Source organism: Fusarium keratoplasticum, chromosome 14 (assembly GCF_025433545.1).
Source record: "Fusarium keratoplasticum isolate Fu6.1 chromosome 14, whole genome shotgun sequence".
Taxonomy (NCBI): Eukaryota; Fungi; Ascomycota; class Sordariomycetes; order Hypocreales; family Nectriaceae; genus Fusarium; species Fusarium keratoplasticum.
The window spans coordinates 187,518-207,656 of NC_070542.1; the positions used below are offsets into that span (position 1 = coordinate 187,518).

The 20,139-nt window shown below is 51.4% G+C and overlaps 6 protein-coding genes across 6 annotated transcripts; 3 read left to right on the forward strand and 3 right to left on the reverse strand.

Moving 5' to 3' along the window:
• Window positions 1-6,080: 6,080 nt before the first annotated feature.
• Window positions 6,081-7,888, reverse strand: NCS57_01470100 (MFS transporter; the record flags this gene model as incomplete). Its single annotated transcript, XM_053064294.1, has 5 exons — window positions 6,081-6,107; window positions 6,167-6,375; window positions 6,463-7,161; window positions 7,227-7,563; window positions 7,619-7,888. 5 exons carry the CDS (start codon window positions 7,886-7,888, stop codon window positions 6,081-6,083), a joined length of 1,542 nt encoding a protein of 513 aa, XP_052906178.1.
• A 3,011-nt stretch (window positions 7,889-10,899) lies between these two features.
• On the forward strand, window positions 10,900-12,354 carry NCS57_01470200 (uncharacterized protein; the record flags this gene model as incomplete). Its single annotated transcript, XM_053064295.1, has 8 exons — window positions 10,900-10,995; window positions 11,048-11,085; window positions 11,133-11,186; window positions 11,247-11,340; window positions 11,397-11,554; window positions 11,610-11,666; window positions 11,715-12,069; window positions 12,118-12,354. 8 exons carry the CDS (start codon window positions 10,900-10,902, stop codon window positions 12,352-12,354), a joined length of 1,089 nt encoding a protein of 362 aa, XP_052906179.1.
• A 438-nt stretch (window positions 12,355-12,792) lies between these two features.
• Window positions 12,793-14,448, reverse strand: NCS57_01470300 (putative transporter; the record flags this gene model as incomplete). Its single annotated transcript, XM_053064296.1, has 3 exons — window positions 12,793-14,084; window positions 14,135-14,262; window positions 14,318-14,448. The coding sequence occupies 3 exons, from the start codon at window positions 14,446-14,448 to the stop codon at window positions 12,793-12,795; spliced, it is 1,551 nt and encodes a 516-aa protein (XP_052906180.1).
• Window positions 14,449-15,189: 741 nt separating this feature from the next.
• NCS57_01470400 (AB hydrolase-1 domain-containing protein) lies at window positions 15,190-16,224 on the reverse strand (the record flags this gene model as incomplete). Its single annotated transcript, XM_053064297.1, has 1 exon — window positions 15,190-16,224. The coding sequence occupies one exon, from the start codon at window positions 16,222-16,224 to the stop codon at window positions 15,190-15,192; it is 1,035 nt and encodes a 344-aa protein (XP_052906181.1).
• A 688-nt stretch (window positions 16,225-16,912) lies between these two features.
• On the forward strand, window positions 16,913-17,907 carry NCS57_01470500 (uncharacterized protein; the record flags this gene model as incomplete). Its single annotated transcript, XM_053064298.1, has 2 exons — window positions 16,913-17,114; window positions 17,165-17,907. 2 exons carry the CDS (start codon window positions 16,913-16,915, stop codon window positions 17,905-17,907), a joined length of 945 nt encoding a protein of 314 aa, XP_052906182.1.
• Window positions 17,908-18,494: 587 nt separating this feature from the next.
• NCS57_01470600 (uncharacterized protein) lies at window positions 18,495-19,475 on the forward strand (the record flags this gene model as incomplete). Its single annotated transcript, XM_053064299.1, has 1 exon — window positions 18,495-19,475. The coding sequence occupies one exon, from the start codon at window positions 18,495-18,497 to the stop codon at window positions 19,473-19,475; it is 981 nt and encodes a 326-aa protein (XP_052906183.1).
• Between the last annotated feature and the right edge of the window lie 664 nt (window positions 19,476-20,139).

A 20,139-nucleotide genomic window follows, 5' to 3' on the forward strand; every position in this document is an offset into this window, starting at 1 on the left:
ACCCCGCACAGCTGTAATTCCGAGTTCTGAGGTAGTTCTTAAAATCCTATAAACTCTACTACTACTACTGAGTACTAAAATCCTATGATCCCGAACGGTGAGGAATAGTTGATTATCTACCTGAATAAATAGCCTGCTGGGCCTCGCCATCTGCCGCTGCCGCCTCCCAAATATCACACATACCTCTTCTACTAGAAAAAAGGCATGCGTTCCATCTCCGTGGCTACCTGAGCCTCGACCCGGTCATCTTCTGCTTTGCTCCAATCTAGGTAGGCCATCATCTCCTCTTTAGTCCAATCTCTAGAGCCAGTTGGCGTATCGCAGCGCTTGCCCATCTGCTTCCAATCGAGACACCACTGATAGCTTGATTTGTCATACCGCAGAGGTAGACCTAGCGCCCTCCGATATTGCTGGTTGGTTTTTAATACTGCCACGAGGCTGCGCCTTGTACCAGGCATCTCGAGCAGCAACATATCTCTGATAGATAGCCCGCGGGTCATCATACCTAGGTGCCGGCACCATCCTTGCCTGAGCCGACGGTGCTGATGATGATGCTGCCGGCACTGTACTGTCTGTGTCGTCGATACTAACAACAATGCAGCTAGCACTATCCCCTGATTGGCCTTGCCTGCCCTGATGACCCTGAAGACATTGGTCTTAGAGCTTCCCCCTGCCTGCAAAGATGGTGCTGATGAAGATGTCGTCGGCACTGGTCGTACCTGCCCTGATAATGCCGACGGCAACGCCGCTGGCATTGCCCCCTACCTGCGCCGACGATGCTGACGACTGCAAAAAGTTCCTCGTATCGCTGAGGGCATGCCTTTGAAGTCATTCTATGACCTACTTGGTGGCATCTGCTGCATTTGGGTTGTGCCTTTGGCCGTACTGTTGCCTGAACTGCCTCGAATGCACTTGGCTCTCTCTGGGTGCTTGATTGCGGTCTACCAGTAGTCGAACCGGCGGCTATTCGATCAGGTCGATGCCGAGGCTCTAGTAGTAACTGATGAACACCATGGCGATTGAGGTGCCAATGCGTGTGAAAATGCTCTAGGCGAAGGGCTTGACCTTGTTCTTGTAGAGCCTTGAGAGTATGGGCGCAAGGGAGGCCGTGAGATCGAGAGAATGCGCCGGTGCAACTAGGCAGGTTTTTCCTTTCAAGAGCAGCTTCCGCTGTTCTTCAACTTTGCGTAAAGCTTCGTGAGATACCCAGCCACGTATGGCACTATATAGTGATCCAGAGAGCTCAATTGGTATTCTCATTTGCTGTCTCGCTTGGTTGGATCGCAGTTCGGCTAATTGATTAAGAAGCGCATGCTTCATAGCCCTCCAAGCCTCGAAGAGATCCAGCGTAGATTTCTTGAGGTGGCTCTTAAGGAGCCCATGGATACCCTCAACCCGCGAGGTAACTACATTACCAAAATGAGGGTGCTGATCAACCCAAGCCTTCACCAGCTTTTCCTTGTATGGATCGAGCCAATTGGCCTTGATATAGCCAACCTCTTCAATGTATTGCGGTAGGTAGCGCCTTTCAAGCTCTTGTACGCGCTGATCAAAGGCCTCTTCGTCTGGTGACTTCATAATTGAGTGCCAGTGGTTGAAAAACTCACTCCAATCGCTCAGACCCTGCTGATAGGCCTCCGATCCTTGTTGGTGGCGCACGAATGTCGGCTGGCAATAGCGGAGGACTGCCTTGTTCGCGTGCCATAGGCATAGCAGCGAGATTGAAGATGGAAAGCAGATCTCTGCGGCGTTCATACAAGCCTTATCGCGGTCTGTTAAGATAACAGATGGAAACCTTGTATTGCAGAGTTCATACAGGGACCTGAGCCGGTCCAAGGCCCATAGGTAGTCCTGCTCAGTCTCGCCACTAAGGAATGCAAAGGCGATGCAGAAGGATCGCTGGCAGGCATCAACGCCAATCATATCAAGGAGTGGCATCCCATATTTGTTCGTCTTGTATGTGCAGTCCAGGAAAAGTAGGTCTGGATAAGCCTGGAGGTATGCCAATGACTCTGGATGGGCGAATAACACTGCCGTGATTCGGTCATCTGAATCAAGCTGCATCCGGTTCCAGAACCCTTCCTTATCCAGCTGGTTAGCAAAGGCGTGTATAGTGCTCTGTCCCTCACACAGCTCTCGTTTGCTATCTGCGATACGATTATAGATATCTTGCTGGGTTGCAATGGTGTTCGAGTTCTGACGGATATAAGTCCTGATATCCTTTGGCGCTACCCCGGCATTCGTAAGGCGGCTGACTGTTGACTTGTCCGCATCAGAGAGCTGCCGATGGACTGGATGAGCCGATTTGTGCCAGCTTGGCTCGTGGTTGTGTAAGGAAAATCGGCTGTCTGGACGATGCCTTAAAGACCAGGTCGCCTTATCCAGGGATTCCTTCGCAATGATTGAGAACCGACAATTGGTTCCTCGTGTAGTAGTCTTGCGCTGGCGATCTTTTTGAGGCGCTAGGTGGACGACACCACCGATCACATGCGTATGTAACAATCTGCCTTCCACTAGTTGATCGCGAAGACCTCCCAGTTATGAATGCGTATCCTCTGGGTGCTGCCCATTCGTTGATAGCTGCGAGTAGAGCCTCTCGTGAATCGTATGTACCCTCCGGCGGGAGCACATCATCAGGAAATGTTGCTTGGGCCATAGCGGAAGCCCGCTCCTGGAGACTGTAGTTGTGTTCAGCAGTGGCAGCAACAGACGGAGCCCCTGAAACTGCGACTGTGGGGTTTAAGCCAAATTGAGGGCTGACATAATCTGCACGCCTACGCGTTCGCGAGTGGAGGCGCGCCTAGGCGTGTCCCTATGGGGCCCCGGGGTTGCGTAACTCGCTTACCTAATCCCCTGGGTACCCTATATCTACTCCACCACCAAGATGAGATGAACGCTCGTCACCATGTTCACAAAGGAGGAAACTTGTCTTGGAAAGTGAGCTTTTTTTTTTTTTTTTTTTTTTTTTTTTTTTCTTTTAATAATTAATTAATTAAATTAACCCCGAATTCTTACCAGTTCCTATCGACTTTGATAAACGTCGAGACACGTCAATCTGATGCCGCGTAGCATATTTCGCCCGCCACTACTTGGTCTCCTGTTTATTTCAGCGACACCCTTGTCAAGACTCGGAATCTTAGTCCGAAACCAAGTGCCGCGATTGGCTCTCCAACTCCACATGTGGGCACGGTGAAGAACGGTCATCCCGCTCCCGGCCTGTCATCTGGAGGGCCCCGGCAGCAGCATGTGCAGTATGCACGCATGTGTTTGCGCTTCAGGTTTCAGAAAAGACGTGAATGGTCTTATCTAGGTATATACAAGGTAGTTTCAAAAGACTCTTCTTTAAACCAAGACATACATACCACTGGTATTATTATCAAGACCAACCAGTTCAGCCAACAAAACACCAAAACCCCAGTATTTACTTGCAATCTGTCGTCATGCTTTCTGTAGCTATCTCTGAATCCTCAGTCAAGTCGGAGAGGTATGATGCCCCCGTTTTGATTGCTGGCGCTGGCCCGTCGGGGCTTCTCCTTTCCCTGCAGCTTGCTCAGCAGGGCGTGCGGAGCATGCTCATCGAGCGCAACTTGGACACAACCAAGTGGCCAAAGATGGACGTCACCAACTGTAGGAGCATGGAATTGTTCAACAGATTGGGCATTTCTCAAGACCTTAGAGATCTTGGTGAGTTAAACGAAACAAGGACTCTTTCTTCCAACATACCCCACTAACTAACCGTGTCATGACGCAGGCGTCGGCCAGGACTACTCGTTTGATGTCATCTTCAGCTCTGGGCTCTCCGACGAGGGACAGATTATCTCAAAGTGGGTCAGTAATAGCATCACCCTATGAGTTGCAGGTGAGGTATCCTGGACTAACTGACGTGCGGGTGCCTAGGATCTTTCTTCACCAAACGAGTGGAGAAAGCAAATCGCCTCACGAAATGACGGATCCATGCCCCGAACCCCTTATCAGCGTTGTAGCCAGGCCGTCTTTGAAGCTTGGCTCAAGACCAAGATCCAGGCTCAGCCGCTCATCGACTCGTGCTTTGGCTGGAAACTTGAAACCTTTGCCGAGACTGATGGCGGTATCCAGTCCACCATTGTCAACACCGAGAGTGGCGAGACCAGGCTCGTGCAGACCCAATATCTCGCAGGCTGTGATGGCGCTGGAAGCCGGGTACGAAAGACCCTTAAGAGTGAGCTGGTCGGTGGTCCAGCGTAAGTTGACACCTCCATCCTTAGCGGCCCATTGGCGATAGCTGACAGACATGCTCCATCCACATCTAGACCGATGGCCATGTTTCTCGTTCACTTCAAGTCCCGCGACCTCACCAATCTTCAAAAGCAAGGCCAGTTCTGGCACATCTTCTTTACCAGCGGAGGCGTTCTCATATCTCAAGACGAAGTCGACACGTGGACCGCCCACTTGCCTATTTCTCTCGACACAGACTGGAAGTCACTAGACCCTAAGGAGTCTGTCTATAAGGTGCTGGGTGGCTCGCAAGGCCCGTTCCCCGTCACGATTGACAAGGTCCTCGTGTGCAGCGCTTGGCGCCCAAGTATTGCCATCGCACAACGCTTCGCCTCGGATAGCTTACGTGTCTTTCTAGTGGGTGACGCCGCCCACCAGAACATCCCAACTGGAGGATACGGCATGAACACAGCTGTGGGTGATAGCTTTGATCTAGGATGGAAGCTGGCGGCCGTGATCAAGGGCTGGGGCGGGAGTGGCCTGTTACAGTCTTACGAGGTGGAACGTAAGCCAGTGGCCGTCCGAAATATTGAACGCTCCGGTGTGCACCACAAAGTCCACCAGGACTACGTTGGCTGGGTCTTGGAGGCTGGTCCTGGGATACTGTCGGCCAGCACCAAGGACGGTTTGGCTCTCCGAGAACGAATCAAGGCGCACGTGCTTGCGCATAATGGAGAGAACCTGGACCATGGTATTGAGATGGGGTACAGATACAACGGCTCCCCTATTATTCTGCGGGACCAGGACCAGGCCAAAGACGAACCAGAGTGGGATTATCGCCGCTACATCCCTTCAACCTGGCCCGGTGCGCGGGCACCGCATGTTTTTCTCAGTGATGGCAAAACGAGTATTTTTGACCTCTTTGGCCCAGGATTCACAATCGTCGATTTCACACCGGATAGAAGGTGGGCCACCAAGTTCGAAACAGTTGCATCGCGACTCGGCGTCCCGCTCACCCCCGTGCATCTACCGCAAGAGTATCATGCGAGGGCGGTTTGGGAGAGTGACGCCGTCCTGGTACGCCCAGATGACCACATTGCATGGCGATCTCCGGTCAGCAGTGTTGACCAGGTAGACGTTGATCATATCCTGAAGGTGGCGACAGGCTGGGCCTTGTCGGACACTGATGACAACGAGACTTTAAACACCACGCTCGAGTCCGTCAGGAAGGATGGGTTCACTGGAACAGTAGGAAATATTTCCCAGGCTCATGTGAAGCAACTGGCCGAGTTTCAAGTATAGACAGGCAGTAAGACTTGATAGAGCATCGCTACTTACACGCAAAGGCCACTGTGTTAGCATTGGGATATGATGCTGTGATGTGTTGATAATGTATTCTTTGTTATAGTTGAAGCCCGGCCTTTGATGGGATAACTGAACCAGAAGACCATCACTTACACGCCCTTCAACGCGCTTTAGTCCTCGTTAGTTTCTTTGTGATAAAATAACCGTGCCACGACAATGGATAGCACTTGACATTGGTTGAGTCATCGTTAAATGCGTTATGCGATTGATATGTGGAAATTCCTGTTTAGATTCATAGCAAGGGCCGTCCTCAAAGAACGGAAGGATCACGCACAGTAACGATGGAGCAATAGTCAACAAAAGTGCCATAACAGACAGCTCTACTATGAGCTACGTAGCTAGTTAGATGAGGCGATCTAGGCCATGGCATGAGACAATGCAATTAGCCAAATTTGAGGTGACATGGGTTCATCGATTGACCTGAACGAAAGCATCATACCACGCAAGTCCTCAAGTGATGTTCAGCCAGCCGTCTCTGCACAAAGGTCAATAACGTCCTCAGACATGTCCACGGCAAGCCCTTAGATAGAATATCTGAATTGGGGGTTCTATGAAGAGTTAGTCCAGTCAATGTGCCCGAGGCGCAACTGCTGCAACACACACACACCTTCATGTCCGTGATGTCGTCGTCGTAAGCATGCTCATATCCTTCAGGCTCACTAACTCGGTCGCGCCGAGCATTTTCCCACATGCACAAATATCGGTAGCAGATTGCCAGAGCCCCTGCAATTATCGATGTGATTAGGACAACAGTGAAGCCTGGGCCATAGGCAGGGGCGTCGGACGATTTGAAGACAAGGGGTCCGATGATGTTTCCTTGAACTAGTCAGTCATCTCGCTCCCAACGGAAGTGCCAGGGCTTGGATAGACGGGGAGATGAAGAAGGAGGAGTCGGCCACATACCGATACAGTATCCGAGAAACAACCCAGAAGCAGTGAGCGACTTCTTCGTGTAGCCAGCCGTGTTCGCGGTTTGAAGACCCATGAGCACCGAGTATGGGGCGGCAAACCCGCCCAGCATATAAACTCCGACCAAAAGTCCACCTTTGGAGGATCTCGGCAGCTGCCAGAGTAGGGTCGAAGCTGTGATGGTGGGAAGCAGGGTTACGACGATCAACCAAGTCCTCCACCTCGGAAACTTGTAGGCGCAATAACACACAACGAGGCCTTCAAGGCCAGCTACGAACCCAGCAGGCATGACAAGCAGCAAGCTCTGGAAGGGAGTGAACCCAAACCCGCCAATTACGATGGCGATGAAGGTCGAGATGGGTCCGTTGGCAATCATGATCAACACGGCCATGGCGAAGGAGAGCCAGAAACGGGTATCAACCAGAACCTCGAGTGCTTGCTTATACTTGAAGTGCGTATTGCGCACTCCGGCATTGTTGACTCGCAATCTGGAGACAGCAATGTATCGCTCCCTCTCAGACAAGTTCTTTGCGTGGATCGGGTCGGGTGGCATGAAGAAGAGTATGATGAATGCCCAAACAACGGTCAAGCAGCCGGCGATGAGATACATGTACTGCCAGGGGCTGAGTGGGCCGCTGGAGATATGGCCCACGCCCCAGTTGACCAACGGACTGACGATGGAGATGAACCCGTCTAGCAAAGATCAGTACGGTTTCATCGGTCGGGTAGAAGGGAAGAGAAGAGTCGGAACCACTCACTCGCGCTGAACCAAAATCCAATCCTCATGGCTTGCTCATCCTTCTTGTAGAATCCCGCGACAATGAGCATGAACATGGGTGAAATTCCAGACTCAAGAAATCCCAGAAAGAACCTCTGTGCGTAGAGACCACGGTAGTCCTGGCATCCCATGGTTCCCAGCAGGCAAACGCCCCAGATGCCGACGACCGTGGCAGCAACACGTTCGATGCGATAGCGCTGAGCCATCAAGATTGCCGGCATGGCCCCGGCAATGAAGCCGATGTAGAAGATGGATGATGAGAAGCTGAACCTGTTCCCGGTTTCGAGATGTAGGTCTTGACGCAATCCAAAGACAGCCTAACCCCCCCTGTCAGTCAGTCATGCATGAAGATCGAGCCGTTTGTAGACTTACTGCTTGGGACAACATGGACTTGTCGTAGTATTGCAGCCCGTAGGTGAGGAACATCAAAGGCATCAGCTTCCTGTCAATCTTTCGCACAAGATGTTTCTCCTCAACATCACTCCACTCTAGGTTACCAGTGTACTGCTCCAAGACGTTGACGGCCGCGTCATTGCGAATGTTGTCGATGTTGGCTTTCGGTTTCTCCTCAAACGCCGGGGCGCGAGCCTCCTCTACATGATGAGTGGTGTGTGCACTGTCGAGGGCTTCTTTAGGAGACATTATGGGTCAGGAAGGGCGAAAAGCAGTTGTTGCGTGGGGCGTCGATTGTCTATTCGAGCTGTGCTGTAGAATTGAGGTCTGTCCATGACATGCAGCGAAGGGTCCTGTATTTTGACCTTTCAAAACCCAACATAGATCTCAAGTTGCCAAGGCACCTTCTCCGGATTCGGCGTGACAACCAAGGCACAACCCGGAAAATCCGGCCGAGGCCGGTATTCCGGTGGCTTCAAGCCACGTCTACCCCGCAACTCTGAATAGCCGTAGATCTTGGATCTGGGGAAGACACTGGCCGACTACTCCATGTATGGATTGCATCTAGACCGCCCCCTCGGTTTGTTGAGGTGACGGCACTTGTCGGTTCTTCGCCGCTCTTTGACCGGCCCCTGAACCTACCTGATCCCGCCGTCCCGAACATCACGCAATGCCGTGGATGCGATCGAATGTTTTCTTTCGGTTCATTACTACACTCTGCAAAACGTGTTCAACACTAGATGACATGCTGGGTGTGTCTAATCTCAAGTCTCCAGCTTATTGGCTGGTCCCTTGCCAAGGATGGCAGACTGATTCTCGACCAACCACTGTTCCAAGGTAACCGGTTTCCTCCCGAGCAGCCTTTCAGCACAATCATTCAACGCCCAGCAGAGTTCATTGTCCTTTTCAAACTGGAAAAATCGCCACAGGTACTCTCTTCTCCCTTTTGGCATAGCAGAGTACTCCTTGAAGAACCCCTCCTTGGTTGTGTCAAAGGAAATGGGCGCTTTCCACACACGACTCATAATCTCAGCGACGTCTTCGACCCGGAGGAGATCCTTCCCATTGTTGATAGTGTGGAATAGCCCAATGTGCCTCTCATCTGACGATAACAATAGCCGTGCGGCAATCTCTCCGATGTCCGCAATGGACATGTAGGGCACTGCCCTGCTCGGCCAGATCAACTTATGCTCTTCCCTGAGTGATCTCTGCATCCACAAAAAGTTCTCCATAAAGGTAGTGCCCGTATTGAGAAAGGTAACCGGAAGAAGACTGTCTTGAAGGATCTTTCTGGCGATGGGCGACTGGGTGGGCAAGCTGATAGGGTGGTGATCTATAAGCCACTGGGGAATACGTCGAGTATCAAATTCAGGGAACATGGCGACCATACGGAGGATGTGGATAACCTTCTTTCCACTGTCTTTCAGAGCCTTGACCAAATTAGACATGGCCATCTGCTCGTCGATGGATCCGGGCGTGACCACAAGGACAGCCTCCATATCTGTTACAGCCTTGTGGAGCGACGGCTCGTCAAAAAAGTCGGCTATGACCACTTCTGACGACGGCCAGGACTTTTCGAGTCGGTCTCTCTTAGATTCATTTGACGACACAAGCCGTAAGTGAATATTGGGGTGCTGATTTTGGAGGAATCTGGTCACCTGGTGGCCGAGTCTACCAGTGGCGCCGAATACTAGGACGCTCTCCGGTATTTTCTTTAGATTTCCAGCCATGGTGTTCATGTCGGTGAAGCGAGTAAAGAATGATTTGCCGGTTCAGGGTATTGGGTGTGCATAGAAGAGAAAGGTAGTGTTTGTTGTGGACAGCGAAGAAGGACAGAAGAAGGCCGTCTTTTTTTACTCGGCAACTTCCTTGTAGAGGATAGTGCGCTACCAAGAGATGAGGTGGACCCGAACCGGCAAACCACGGTGGTTGAGAAATTGCCGGCCCCTGAGCTGCGTCGGTTGGCGGACAACCATGGTCAAGACCATCGACTTAATGTATGGGGACTGATACCCCGGTCAAAGCCGCATCATCAAATACTCCGATGCCTTTAATGGGTGATAGCAGCGGAATAGCTAAACGGGCATTGCAGAAGAGAGGCAAGCAAAGGTATCAAAGCCCACCGTCAAGTCCCAAGTTCCCAATGGGTTGAGTCGATACGTTGGCTTTTGGATAAATGACCATGCTCGGTCTTATTGCTGAATTTCATGTGAGTGATCTAGTGCAATTTATAGTGTGGTAGACGGGGTAAAAAGCGGTGCTCAAGGATGAGCAAGCCCAAGACAGCTGGGTCATCTTGCAGGTTTCAACGGCAAAGATGTCTTGTTTACTTGTTGTTTACTGTGAACTGAACAAGAAAGAACAGACGCCGAAAAAGAAAACATGGTCTCAAAGCTGCGCCGCTTGCTCACCTAGTCCGCAGGCTGGGTGAACGTCTTGAAAGCCGAGTACCCCAGTCCTCACCACCATCGACGTGGAGGGCACCAAGGATAATCGCATAGGGACTGAAGGTGTATCTACCTCATCCCTCTACTTGCATCGGACGAGAATCGGAAAGCCAGGACCGTCTCACCAAACGTCAGAAATAGTGTTTCGTCCCTTTGGCACCTCCCAAGCTCAATACCAACAGCTACATATTCCGCAAGGACTGTTGAGAGGCTAATAGATAGCAGATATCTCCACGATACTCATCATAGGCGAGCCGAGCCCAAATCTCTTGAGTCCTGTACTCCGTAGGCGCATCACACAAATTGAATCCGCATTATCGATGGGACAGTGAAGCATGATGATCTGTCAGCTGGGCTTGCGCAGACTCCCGAGCGTGGGCTTCGTTCAAACTCAGCTCGAGGAATGGCAATTATATCAGATTCCTCGATTTTCGCCCCCAAGCAGCGGAGTATCTATCGCTCAACTAATCTACCCGGGTGCACATGTAGGTTTCTGAAGGTGCCGGTCGGCAGGCTAGACCTTAACCAACAAGTGGAAGAATTTCGAGCTGCCAAATACGGATCAGGTGGGCTGGTTGATCTTCTGTTGCATTGCACTGACAAGGGTGCAACCAACGGCTCGTGCTCAACCGCGGGTCATATGTGGTTGGTTCTGTCATGTACCTTGTCAGTGGGCAAGGTTTCCAATGCGAGGATCTCTTTCGGGAACCGCATGGTGTGATGGGATGATGGAGTGAGGGGTTCGGCCGCGCAATTGATAAACAGCTCAGGCAACCCGCCCAAGTTGCGCTGCTCTCACCATCATTAGCGATCATGGGCGATCATCAGTCCCAGGAACCCGTCGAGGAAGCACAGCCTCGTGCTACACAGGCTGAGACTCAGGCTCCCGATCATCCTCTTGAAGTTGACGTAAGCACGACTAGAGGCCAAGCTGTGTGCATTTGCTGATAATGACTGAAAGGATAATCCTCACGAGGAAGACTCGAGCTACGGTGACTCGTGAGTACAGGCTAGCAGCCTGAAGAACCATTGCTTATTGATTTCAGTGAGGCCACTAGTAGCTATCTATCATCATTGAAGTCTAGCGTTTTCAACTACAAGTGAGTCAATACTTTGCCATTTGCTTCTACCTCCATTTCAGTCTCACTGACGCAATCTAGATATGAAGCAAGTCAAGTGGCAGGAGCCTGTCTAGCTCTTGACGTTAACAAACCTGTAGAACGGACGCCGTTATCATGCATTCCGCGAGGGGGCGTACCTAGTGGTAATGGCATCAAACTTTAGGATCTCCCCAGTGCTGACATTGTAAGCCTAACGATGACGAGGAGCAAGATCGCATGGATCTAGCACACCACATTTATCGACTTCTCATCGGTGGAAAGCTACATCTCGCACCAATCGGCGATAGCCCTCAACGGGTTCTGGATCTTGGTACTGGGACAGGCATTTGGGCCATGGACTTTGCGGAGTGAGTGGGACTGGCCTGGCTATTAAAGAACTTCCCTCAAATCTGACATTTCCAGTGAATATCCCTCGGCAGATGTTCGAGGCACGGATCTGAGCCCTATTCAACCCAAATGGTCCGAGAAGCCAGCCTAGAGACAGACTGATACTAACGCCGAGCATAGGACTCCCCCAAATTGCTCTTTTGAAATTGATGACTTCGAAGCAGATTGGCTTTACCGCCATTCATTTGATTTCATTCATGGCCGCGAGCTCGAGGGATGTCTTTCTAACGATACGAAGCTCTTTCGGCAAGCCTTCAAACACCTGAGCCCTGGAGGATATATCGAGCTACAAGCTGCGTACCCGCCGCTCAAATCTGACGACGACACAGGAGATAAGGCTACTGATTTTCACAAGTGGGTAAATACCATCTGCGACGCCTCTGCCAAATTTGGCAAACCCTTGACCTGTGCACCGGAGTGGAAGGAAAAGCTAGAAGAGGTCGGATTCGTCGACGTTCAACAAGAGATTCGCAAGGTCAGGCGTCTTGAGTCTCAGTGAAAAGAGATGCGCTGATAACCATAGGTTCCCATGGGTCCATGGCCAAAGGACCCGAAACTCAAGGAAATCGGCAAGTTCCAGGCGGTTCAGGAAGCCCAGGTCATCGACTCGTACACTCCCGGGCTCTTTGGTCGGGTGCTCGGTTGGAGTGAGGAGGAGATCCAGGTCTTTATTGCGAAAGTCAAGCGTGACTTGAAGGATCCGACAATCCATTTGTATCAGCAGCTTTACTTTATCTGGGGAAGGAAGCCAGAAGTTTAGGCTCTGAGTTTGTCTGCCACTTGATGGGTTGGATTGCACTGCGAGACTGGGGCCACGACCGGGTGACCTAGTCTTCATCACTGAATCAGACATCCCTTCAGTCTTTTTGCTTTGAGATTATGCCCCCAACTCAGCTTGCTGGTCAGCCAGTTGATAATCATGGGTCACGTGAAACAGGCGTGTAGATTACCTATGTTGAAGAAATTCGTGGTCTTCAGGGGGGCTGCCTAGTCGTTTGCGTTAGTTATCAGGCGTAGCTAATACTTCCTTAGTCTCTGGGGTTCTCTTGAAGGATATTTCAGTAATAATGACTATAGATTGCAATAGCTAAGAGATATACTTGGGTGTAAGCTAGAAATCAAAATCTATCCTTGGTTTCTCTTAAGAACAATAAAGCTAGATATCTGTTGATGGCTGGCCCTAGCAAGCAATCGCCAACTACAAGTTCCATCTAAACCCAGGATGCTTCCAGTCGAGGTTTGCAATCTGGGTAGAGTCCAGCCCATCAAGCTGTGCAGTTTCGTCCCGACGGTCTCTCTTGCGGTTGTCTAACGTCGCCCAGAGCTGAAGAAGTATGGTCGTAAATAGCATAATCGAAGAGGTCGCCAAGTTGAGCCCGTTGCCGATGGGATAGTTGGGTGCATCAGTGGGAAGAAATGCCCAACTGGCTATCAAACCACCAATGTTACCGAACATGACATTTGTTCCAATTGCCGATGAACGTGCCGTGTCCGAGACGACATTTGCCGAGACTTGCGCGTTGCAGAGCGCACCAGAGTTGAAGGCGCCCGTCACGATGATGAAAGTTGCTGCGTACCTCGCGTGAGGGTTTGTGGTTGCAAGAAAGATGACGTAGCCTGTTATTATGGGCAGGGCGCTGACGAGCAGGAATATGTTTCGACGGCCAGTCTTGTAACTCAGATAGTTGACGGCAAGGATGAAAAGTCCACCGACGATGTATGGTGGGACTGTGTAGAGCTGGACCGTGACAATAGCCTTGTCTGGGTAGATTGTGCGGACGATAGTCGGGGCAAAGAACGCCAGGCACTGGACCGTGATATTTCCAAGGAGAAAGACGAATGCAGACGCAAGAGTGACGGGGCTCAATATTCCAGCGATAATCTTCTTTGTATTGAGTCGATCGAGGACCTCGGTTGCGCCTATGCGCTCGGATTTGACGCGGGCGATAGCTAGCTCCTTTTCTTCTTGGGTTAACCAGCGGGCAGTCTCGGGTCGGTCGGTAAGGGTAAAGAATGCGATGATGGCGAGGCCGACCGTGATGATGCCCTCGATGGCAAAAATCATTCGCCAACGTTTCGTGCTACCGAAGCTATCCAAGGTTAGAATAGCAGAAGCGAGGAGGCCACCGAACGCGCCAGCAAGTGACGACATGACGATATACATGGATAGTCGAAATGCTAGTTCATTACGCCTATACCAACGTGACAAGTAATAAGCAATACCGGGTAGCATCCCAGCCTCGAAGACGCCAAGCAGGAATCGGACGCCGCAGGCAGACTCGAGTGACGATACAAAGGCGAAAGCCACCGTCATGAGACCGAAGGCGAGGGTGAGAGCGGGAAGAAACCAGCCGGGGCCGATCCACTTGCAAGCGATGTTGGATGGGATCTCGAAAACGATGTAGGAGATGTAAAAGATGGAAAGGATCTGGTTGTAGTCATAGCCGCTGAGGTTCAGGTCGGCCTCAAATCCCGCAAGCCTTGCATTGCCTGATATCATGTTTAGAGAGCGAATGCTGATGGGAGAGCAGGGTACTCACCGATATTGGCTCTGTCTATGAAGCAGAAGAGATAGATGATGGCAACGGTTGGTACAATGTAAAGATCTATCTTGCGTCGAAGACGGGCTTCGGCTTTGGGGTCGAAGAAAACCAACGGATTGCCATGCCTTGCATCTGCATTAGAACCGCGAGCATGGAATGGGCCTGCATCAGGATGCTTACTGGTCAGTCGCGGCGTGTCCACGCTCAGTAGCTTCACATGTGGTTTCCGAAATGTGTTCTTTGTGTTCGGTGTCGGGGGTCATCTGCTGGAGCCTAGGGCTGGCCGATTTCTCATTCTCCGACGTAGCCATGATAGACAGGATCTTTGCCTGAATGATATGTTACTAGAGAAGTGTTGACAATGCGAGTTTGGCAAGAAAGAGCACAACTGCCCCTTAAGTAAAGAATGGCTAAGGCCGTATCACACATCGCTGAGCTCGGTTACCCAACATTATGGCACCCCGCCGCACCTTTCCACCCCGCGTTTTCCACGCTATATGCGTGCCAGCTGATTTCCGATTACTCGGTAAGCTTAAGTTTAGCTCTGGGGTAATTGAATCCTGGTCTTCACTACCGTTTTTGCCTCTTTTTCCGCTTCCGCTTCCGTGTCGCCCTCCGCTTCCGCTTCCGTCGTGCTTCCGCTTCCGCTGTAGCTAATCAGGAAGCTGAATTTAACAACCCATAGACAGGGCGAACGGGGGAAAGTCCCGGGCAGCCTCTAGCTGTGTGTTTAAATGCTGCTTCATGTAGCTGCGTTGCTGGACCGGTCTTCCAGGATTCGAGGCTCTCTTTGTGAGCTAATGGTTGCAAAGTTAGTGGATGTGCTTGCTGGAAGGTTGAATTAATGGATGGAAATTCAGCAGCGTGACAACCCTGGGCCATGATGCCGATATCGAGCAATAAATGTATCTTTGATATTGTGGTGATGGCCTCTCTGAAAGACGCCATTGATGAAAAGAAGAATAGTCTACAGTAACTAACAGCCTGGAAGCAATAAGGCTTATCTACAAGCTAATAGCCATCTCTTGCCAAGCGCACCTTGCCTTGCTACTTCACAAGTTGTCCTCAAAGAAGCGGGTAAGTCTATCGAAGGGAATAAGTTCCACCCGATCGTACAGATCGACATGGCCAGCACCGGGGACCCAGATCAGCTCCTTGGGCTCGGCAGCACGCCCGTAGGCATTTTCGCTAAACTCGCGCGAGTGAGCCTGGTCACCGCTGATAAAGAGCAGGGGGCGGGGCGAGATGGTTTCGATGTCGTTGAAAGGGTAGAAGTTGAAGAACTTGACTTGGCTCGAGAGTGTTGGGTGAGTCGTGGTATTGGGCAGAGCACCGGGCGGTGTAACTTCACCGCGAGTGGTGCGGTAGAAGTCGTAGAACTCTTGCTGAATAGCATCAGTAGCGTCCTCGCGCCTATCTGCAGTGCCGCCAGTCAACTCGGTCTCTGCGCCCTCGGACTCGTTCCAGCGCTGGGCTGCGGCGACGACGATCATCTGCTTGCGCTGGGCTAGGGTCTGTGACTTTCTGATGCCGTTTCGAGAGGCTGCGCCCATATCGTACATGCTAACAGTGGCGATTGCTTTGAGACGGGAGTCGATCTTTGCGGCGCTGATGATGAAAGAACCGCTGCCGCAGATACCAACACCACCGATGCGCTCACGGTCGACAAAGTCCTGGAGGCCGAGGTAGTCGACGGCGGCGCTGAATGCCTCTGCGTAGTATTCGGGCGAGACGCCGTTGCGAGGTTCGCCGTCGCTGCCGCCCCAATGGGGGAGGTCAATGGAGACGGTGATGAAACCCTGCTCAGCGAGCTTGGTGGCGTAGAGGTTGGCGCTCTGCTCCTTGACGGCACCCATGGGGTGTCCGACGACGATGGCGGGGGTCTCGTCGTTGCGGCTTAGGTTGCGTGGGTAGAAGAGGTTGGCCGAGACGCTGGTGTGATACTGGGTCGGGAACGTGATGGGCTGGATTTGGACGTCTGGGCTGCGGTAGAAGTTGTCGGCTCCAAACGATAGGTTCTGAGCCGTCGCAGCCATGGCATTGACGAGCGCCATGACGCCAACTGCGACAGGTCGGCCTCCGAACATCTTGGTGGTTCTATGTTGTCGGTCGTTGTATTGGTTGAACACGAGGTGACTGGGTTGTTAGAACAGATACTGTGGACCTGGTGAGATGCTGCTGTCTGGGCGACATGTAGGGGCTTTAATAGCTGCTGGAGTTCTACTCATCTATGCCATTGCGAATAGGAGATATGATGTATAGGCCCGAGGCCGCGCGTCATTCCATACTTTTGGACATGAAGTCGTCGTCATGCCAAGATACACGATCATGAACGGTTGAACCGAAACTGGGTCGCTCCGTGATCATCAAGGCATGAGCGGCAACATTACAGCAAGGGCTCCAAGTCCGGAGGTGAGTGAGGTGTTAATGAAGGAACTCCCAGTGATTGACTCGAGTCGGCCCGAGATATCTCCGCATCGTGTGGCAGTGTTATGCAAGCTGCTGATAGCAAGCACTTCAAGTCAAGACTGTTTGGCCTGGATGAGGCTTTGACGTGACCACCTATATGATTGGTTCATCTCCCTCGCATGACTTGGCCGGTTCATCCACGTCCTCTGCTCCACATAGTTCTGACGCTAATGCAGCCTGCTGATATGTATCCACTATCCAATGGCTCCCAAAGCTTAACCTTCATCGGCAAAGGTCTCACGTGGCATGTGGTGATGTCAACACAAGAATGTCTGCCTCTAACCAGTCAATCTCACCCCTTTGCATATGCACACAGTCGCTCTCCCGGTCACATCAATCAATTTGCCCACGGCAACACAAGCTCTAGCGATGGAAACTCCACTCGGCATCGTCCTCCAGCGCATGCCCCAGCAATTACTGGCCCAAACCCCTGCAGAAGACTGGACCGGTGTCACGAGCACGGCCGAGCGGAGGAAGCGGCAAAACCGACTTAACAAAAGATCACAATGTCAGTTCCTCTCCTACATCATTTGGCTTACTTTCTAAGGCTTGAGGAAGATCAAAAGGCTCGGCTTAAGGGCCAGCAGAACCGAGCTGCATCCAGAATTGTGATGCAAGCTGGGTTGCCAGATTCAGGTGTATTAACATCGTCACTCGAAATGGCACCCCAGACCTCGACAGATGTTGTTTTGGACGCTCTTCTACATGCGTGTGAGATATTTGAGAGCGCAGACATCAGAGAGAGGATTTTTGCACTCGCGCACGATGCCTATCTGCACCACATAATGAATACGCCCCGTCTCTCTCAACTCCCATTTCTCATCACGTTGAACATTAACATCGCCATGGCTAAGAACGCTGTTCAAATGGGTTTCAAGCCTGAAATCCTGTGCCTCGAGGAGATTATATCGCCGTTTAATCAGCTCGGGCCCTCACAGTATGCGCCTACCTGCCCCCAGAATCTGGAACCTACCTCTGTGCAGCATCAGGTCATGCACCATCCTTGGCTTGATGTATTCCCATTCCCAAGGTTCAGAGATAATGTCATACAGGCAGTCGCCGCGAATCTCATGGACGACGATGAATTGTGCGCTGACATAGCCGAGATGAACTACGAGGGCACGGCGAGGCCAAGTCTGATCGTCTGGGGGGAGCCTTGTGATCCCAGCGGCTGGGAAGCGTCCGTTTCATTTCTGCACAAATGGGGCTGGTTACTTCAAGGCTGTCCGGAGGTATTGGAAGCGACAAACAAATGGCGAGAGTGTAGAGGAGAAAAACGCCTTTACTGGCATGATCATTAGATGTAAGGAGGAGGTGAACCCACGATAGCATTCTGACAATTTACATTGATTTGACAAAAGCAAATAACAATGCCAACATCACATCAAGATAGGCTAGCATGCTGCATTCGCGTGATGACGCCATCTTGAAACCATGCTCGCTCCATCGAATTAAATCATGGTTCCCACCTTATGCAAATGGATGATAACAATGAGGGTCCCCGGCTCTTAGACTGTGCAAAACAGTGCGCCCTCAACATTTCTGGTGTGTAGAGGGGTGGTATGGTTCTCACTCAGAGCACACCCGGAGGCACAGTTGCGGGTTCAATGACGCGGAAAACCGCGAATACGCCAGCCATACCTGGATCCCGAGAACCGGGATCCATCACGCAATGACTGCCAGGGGTTGATGCAACCTGCTGATGGATGAGAACTTAAATTCTGCCTCGAAAATGCGTCTCAGTGGCAGAAAGCCCACCAACGAACTTTCTTATAGACAAAGTCCAACATCACCCGGGCTCGCAGTAAATCCATCTGCATTTCGTCTATTCACTCGACGTTTTTTTACGGGCTTTGTACCAACTCTTTATCTTTCCTCCACCGACAGTATGACTTCAAAGTACCTTGCCGCGCACGACAATCCTAACGGCCCCGGCGATGCGCGCCCTACTGCTTCTCAAATTATTACTGACTATGATTTGGAAGGGAAATTGACCGGAAAGGTTGTCCTTATCACTGGCTGCTCGTCAGGAGTAGGGGTTGAGACGGCACGTGCAATCCACCGTACAGGTGCAACTATCTATGCGACTGCTCGTGACGTCGACAAGGCTAAGGGGGCACTGCATGATTTGGTAGACGGTCCCCGTCTTCATTTCCTGCAGCTTGACTTGAGCTCTCTAGACTCGGTGCGTACCTGCGCAGAGAGCTTCAAGTCCAAGAGCACCCAGTTGGACATCCTCATCGAAAATGCCGGCGTCATGGCGAGTCCTGAAGGCCGCACTGCGGATGGATTCGAGACACAGTTCGGCACCAATCATCTAGGTCATTTCCTCCTCTTCTACCTTCTCAAGGATACCTTACTTCGCTCATCGACACCCAATTTCAACTCCCGGGCTATCATTCTTTCATCCTGTGCCCACCAGGCTAGTTCGGTTCATTTCGACAATCTTAATCTCGAGGGTGAATACGAGCCATGGAAGGCGTACGGCCAGAGCAAGACGGCCAACCTGTGGACGGCACGGGAAATTGAGAAACGATTCGGGGCCCATGGCCTGCATGCGTGGGCTGTCCACCCTGGCAGCATCCCCACTGAGCTGCAACGCCATGTTTCCGAGGAGGTCAAGCAAGGTTGGGCGGCTGATCCAGAACTGGCCAAGGCTTGGAAGAATATTGAGCAGGGAGCTGCAACAACCGTTCTCGCGGCTGTTGCCCCTGAACTTGAGGGCAAGGGTGGCTTGTATTTAGAGGATACCCAGGTAGCTAAGCCTCCAGGTACAGGCCGCGCAGGTTATGCCGACTGGGCTTACAATGAAGAGGGACCGGGCAAATTATGGGAAAAGAGTATCAAGATCTTGAAGCTAGAAGGTTAGGAAAACTTTTCCACATGACAGTTTGGCATTCTGAGCCCTTCGTATATTCAAGTAATTCTGCCTCATAGAGCCTTTGCTATATATCACAAAACTTCCTCAAGTAGTAAAGACACATTTGCTACTATGTATCATTTGTTTAGTAGAAATAAATACGAAATGCCCACTGTAGCGTCGTGCTCAGACACAACAGCTGATTCCTGAAACACAGTCTCTCATGAGCTCCAAGGAGCGCTGTGGCTCTGTCTTTATGTGGCCTGCGTCCACAACTTTGGGCGAGCCGCCGCTTGACTCGACGTGGTAATCATTGTCGCTGTATAATGATGAGCCTCTGCCCGGTTTGGAAGACTGACATGGAAAATAAGGAGCTACACTCCTGATAAATGAGATGTTGATCAAGTCCCTTCTTAACATAGTACACAAAGCAATGAATGTTTTCGGGTTTCAGAAAGGTGTTGTGCAAAGGTGTTGTGCAAAGGTGCTGTGCAAGAAGATGGCCATGGAGTAGACCTTGGCCATGGAGCCAACGAAGGAGGCCGATCATGGCCATGTAGCGTACTTAAATAAGAGGCGAAAGAGGATAGCGTTTATGGACCAACACAAGTCTTAGTGGAAGGCTACGAAGAGCAGTAGGTCTTATCGATCATCCCGCAAAGCACAACAGTGG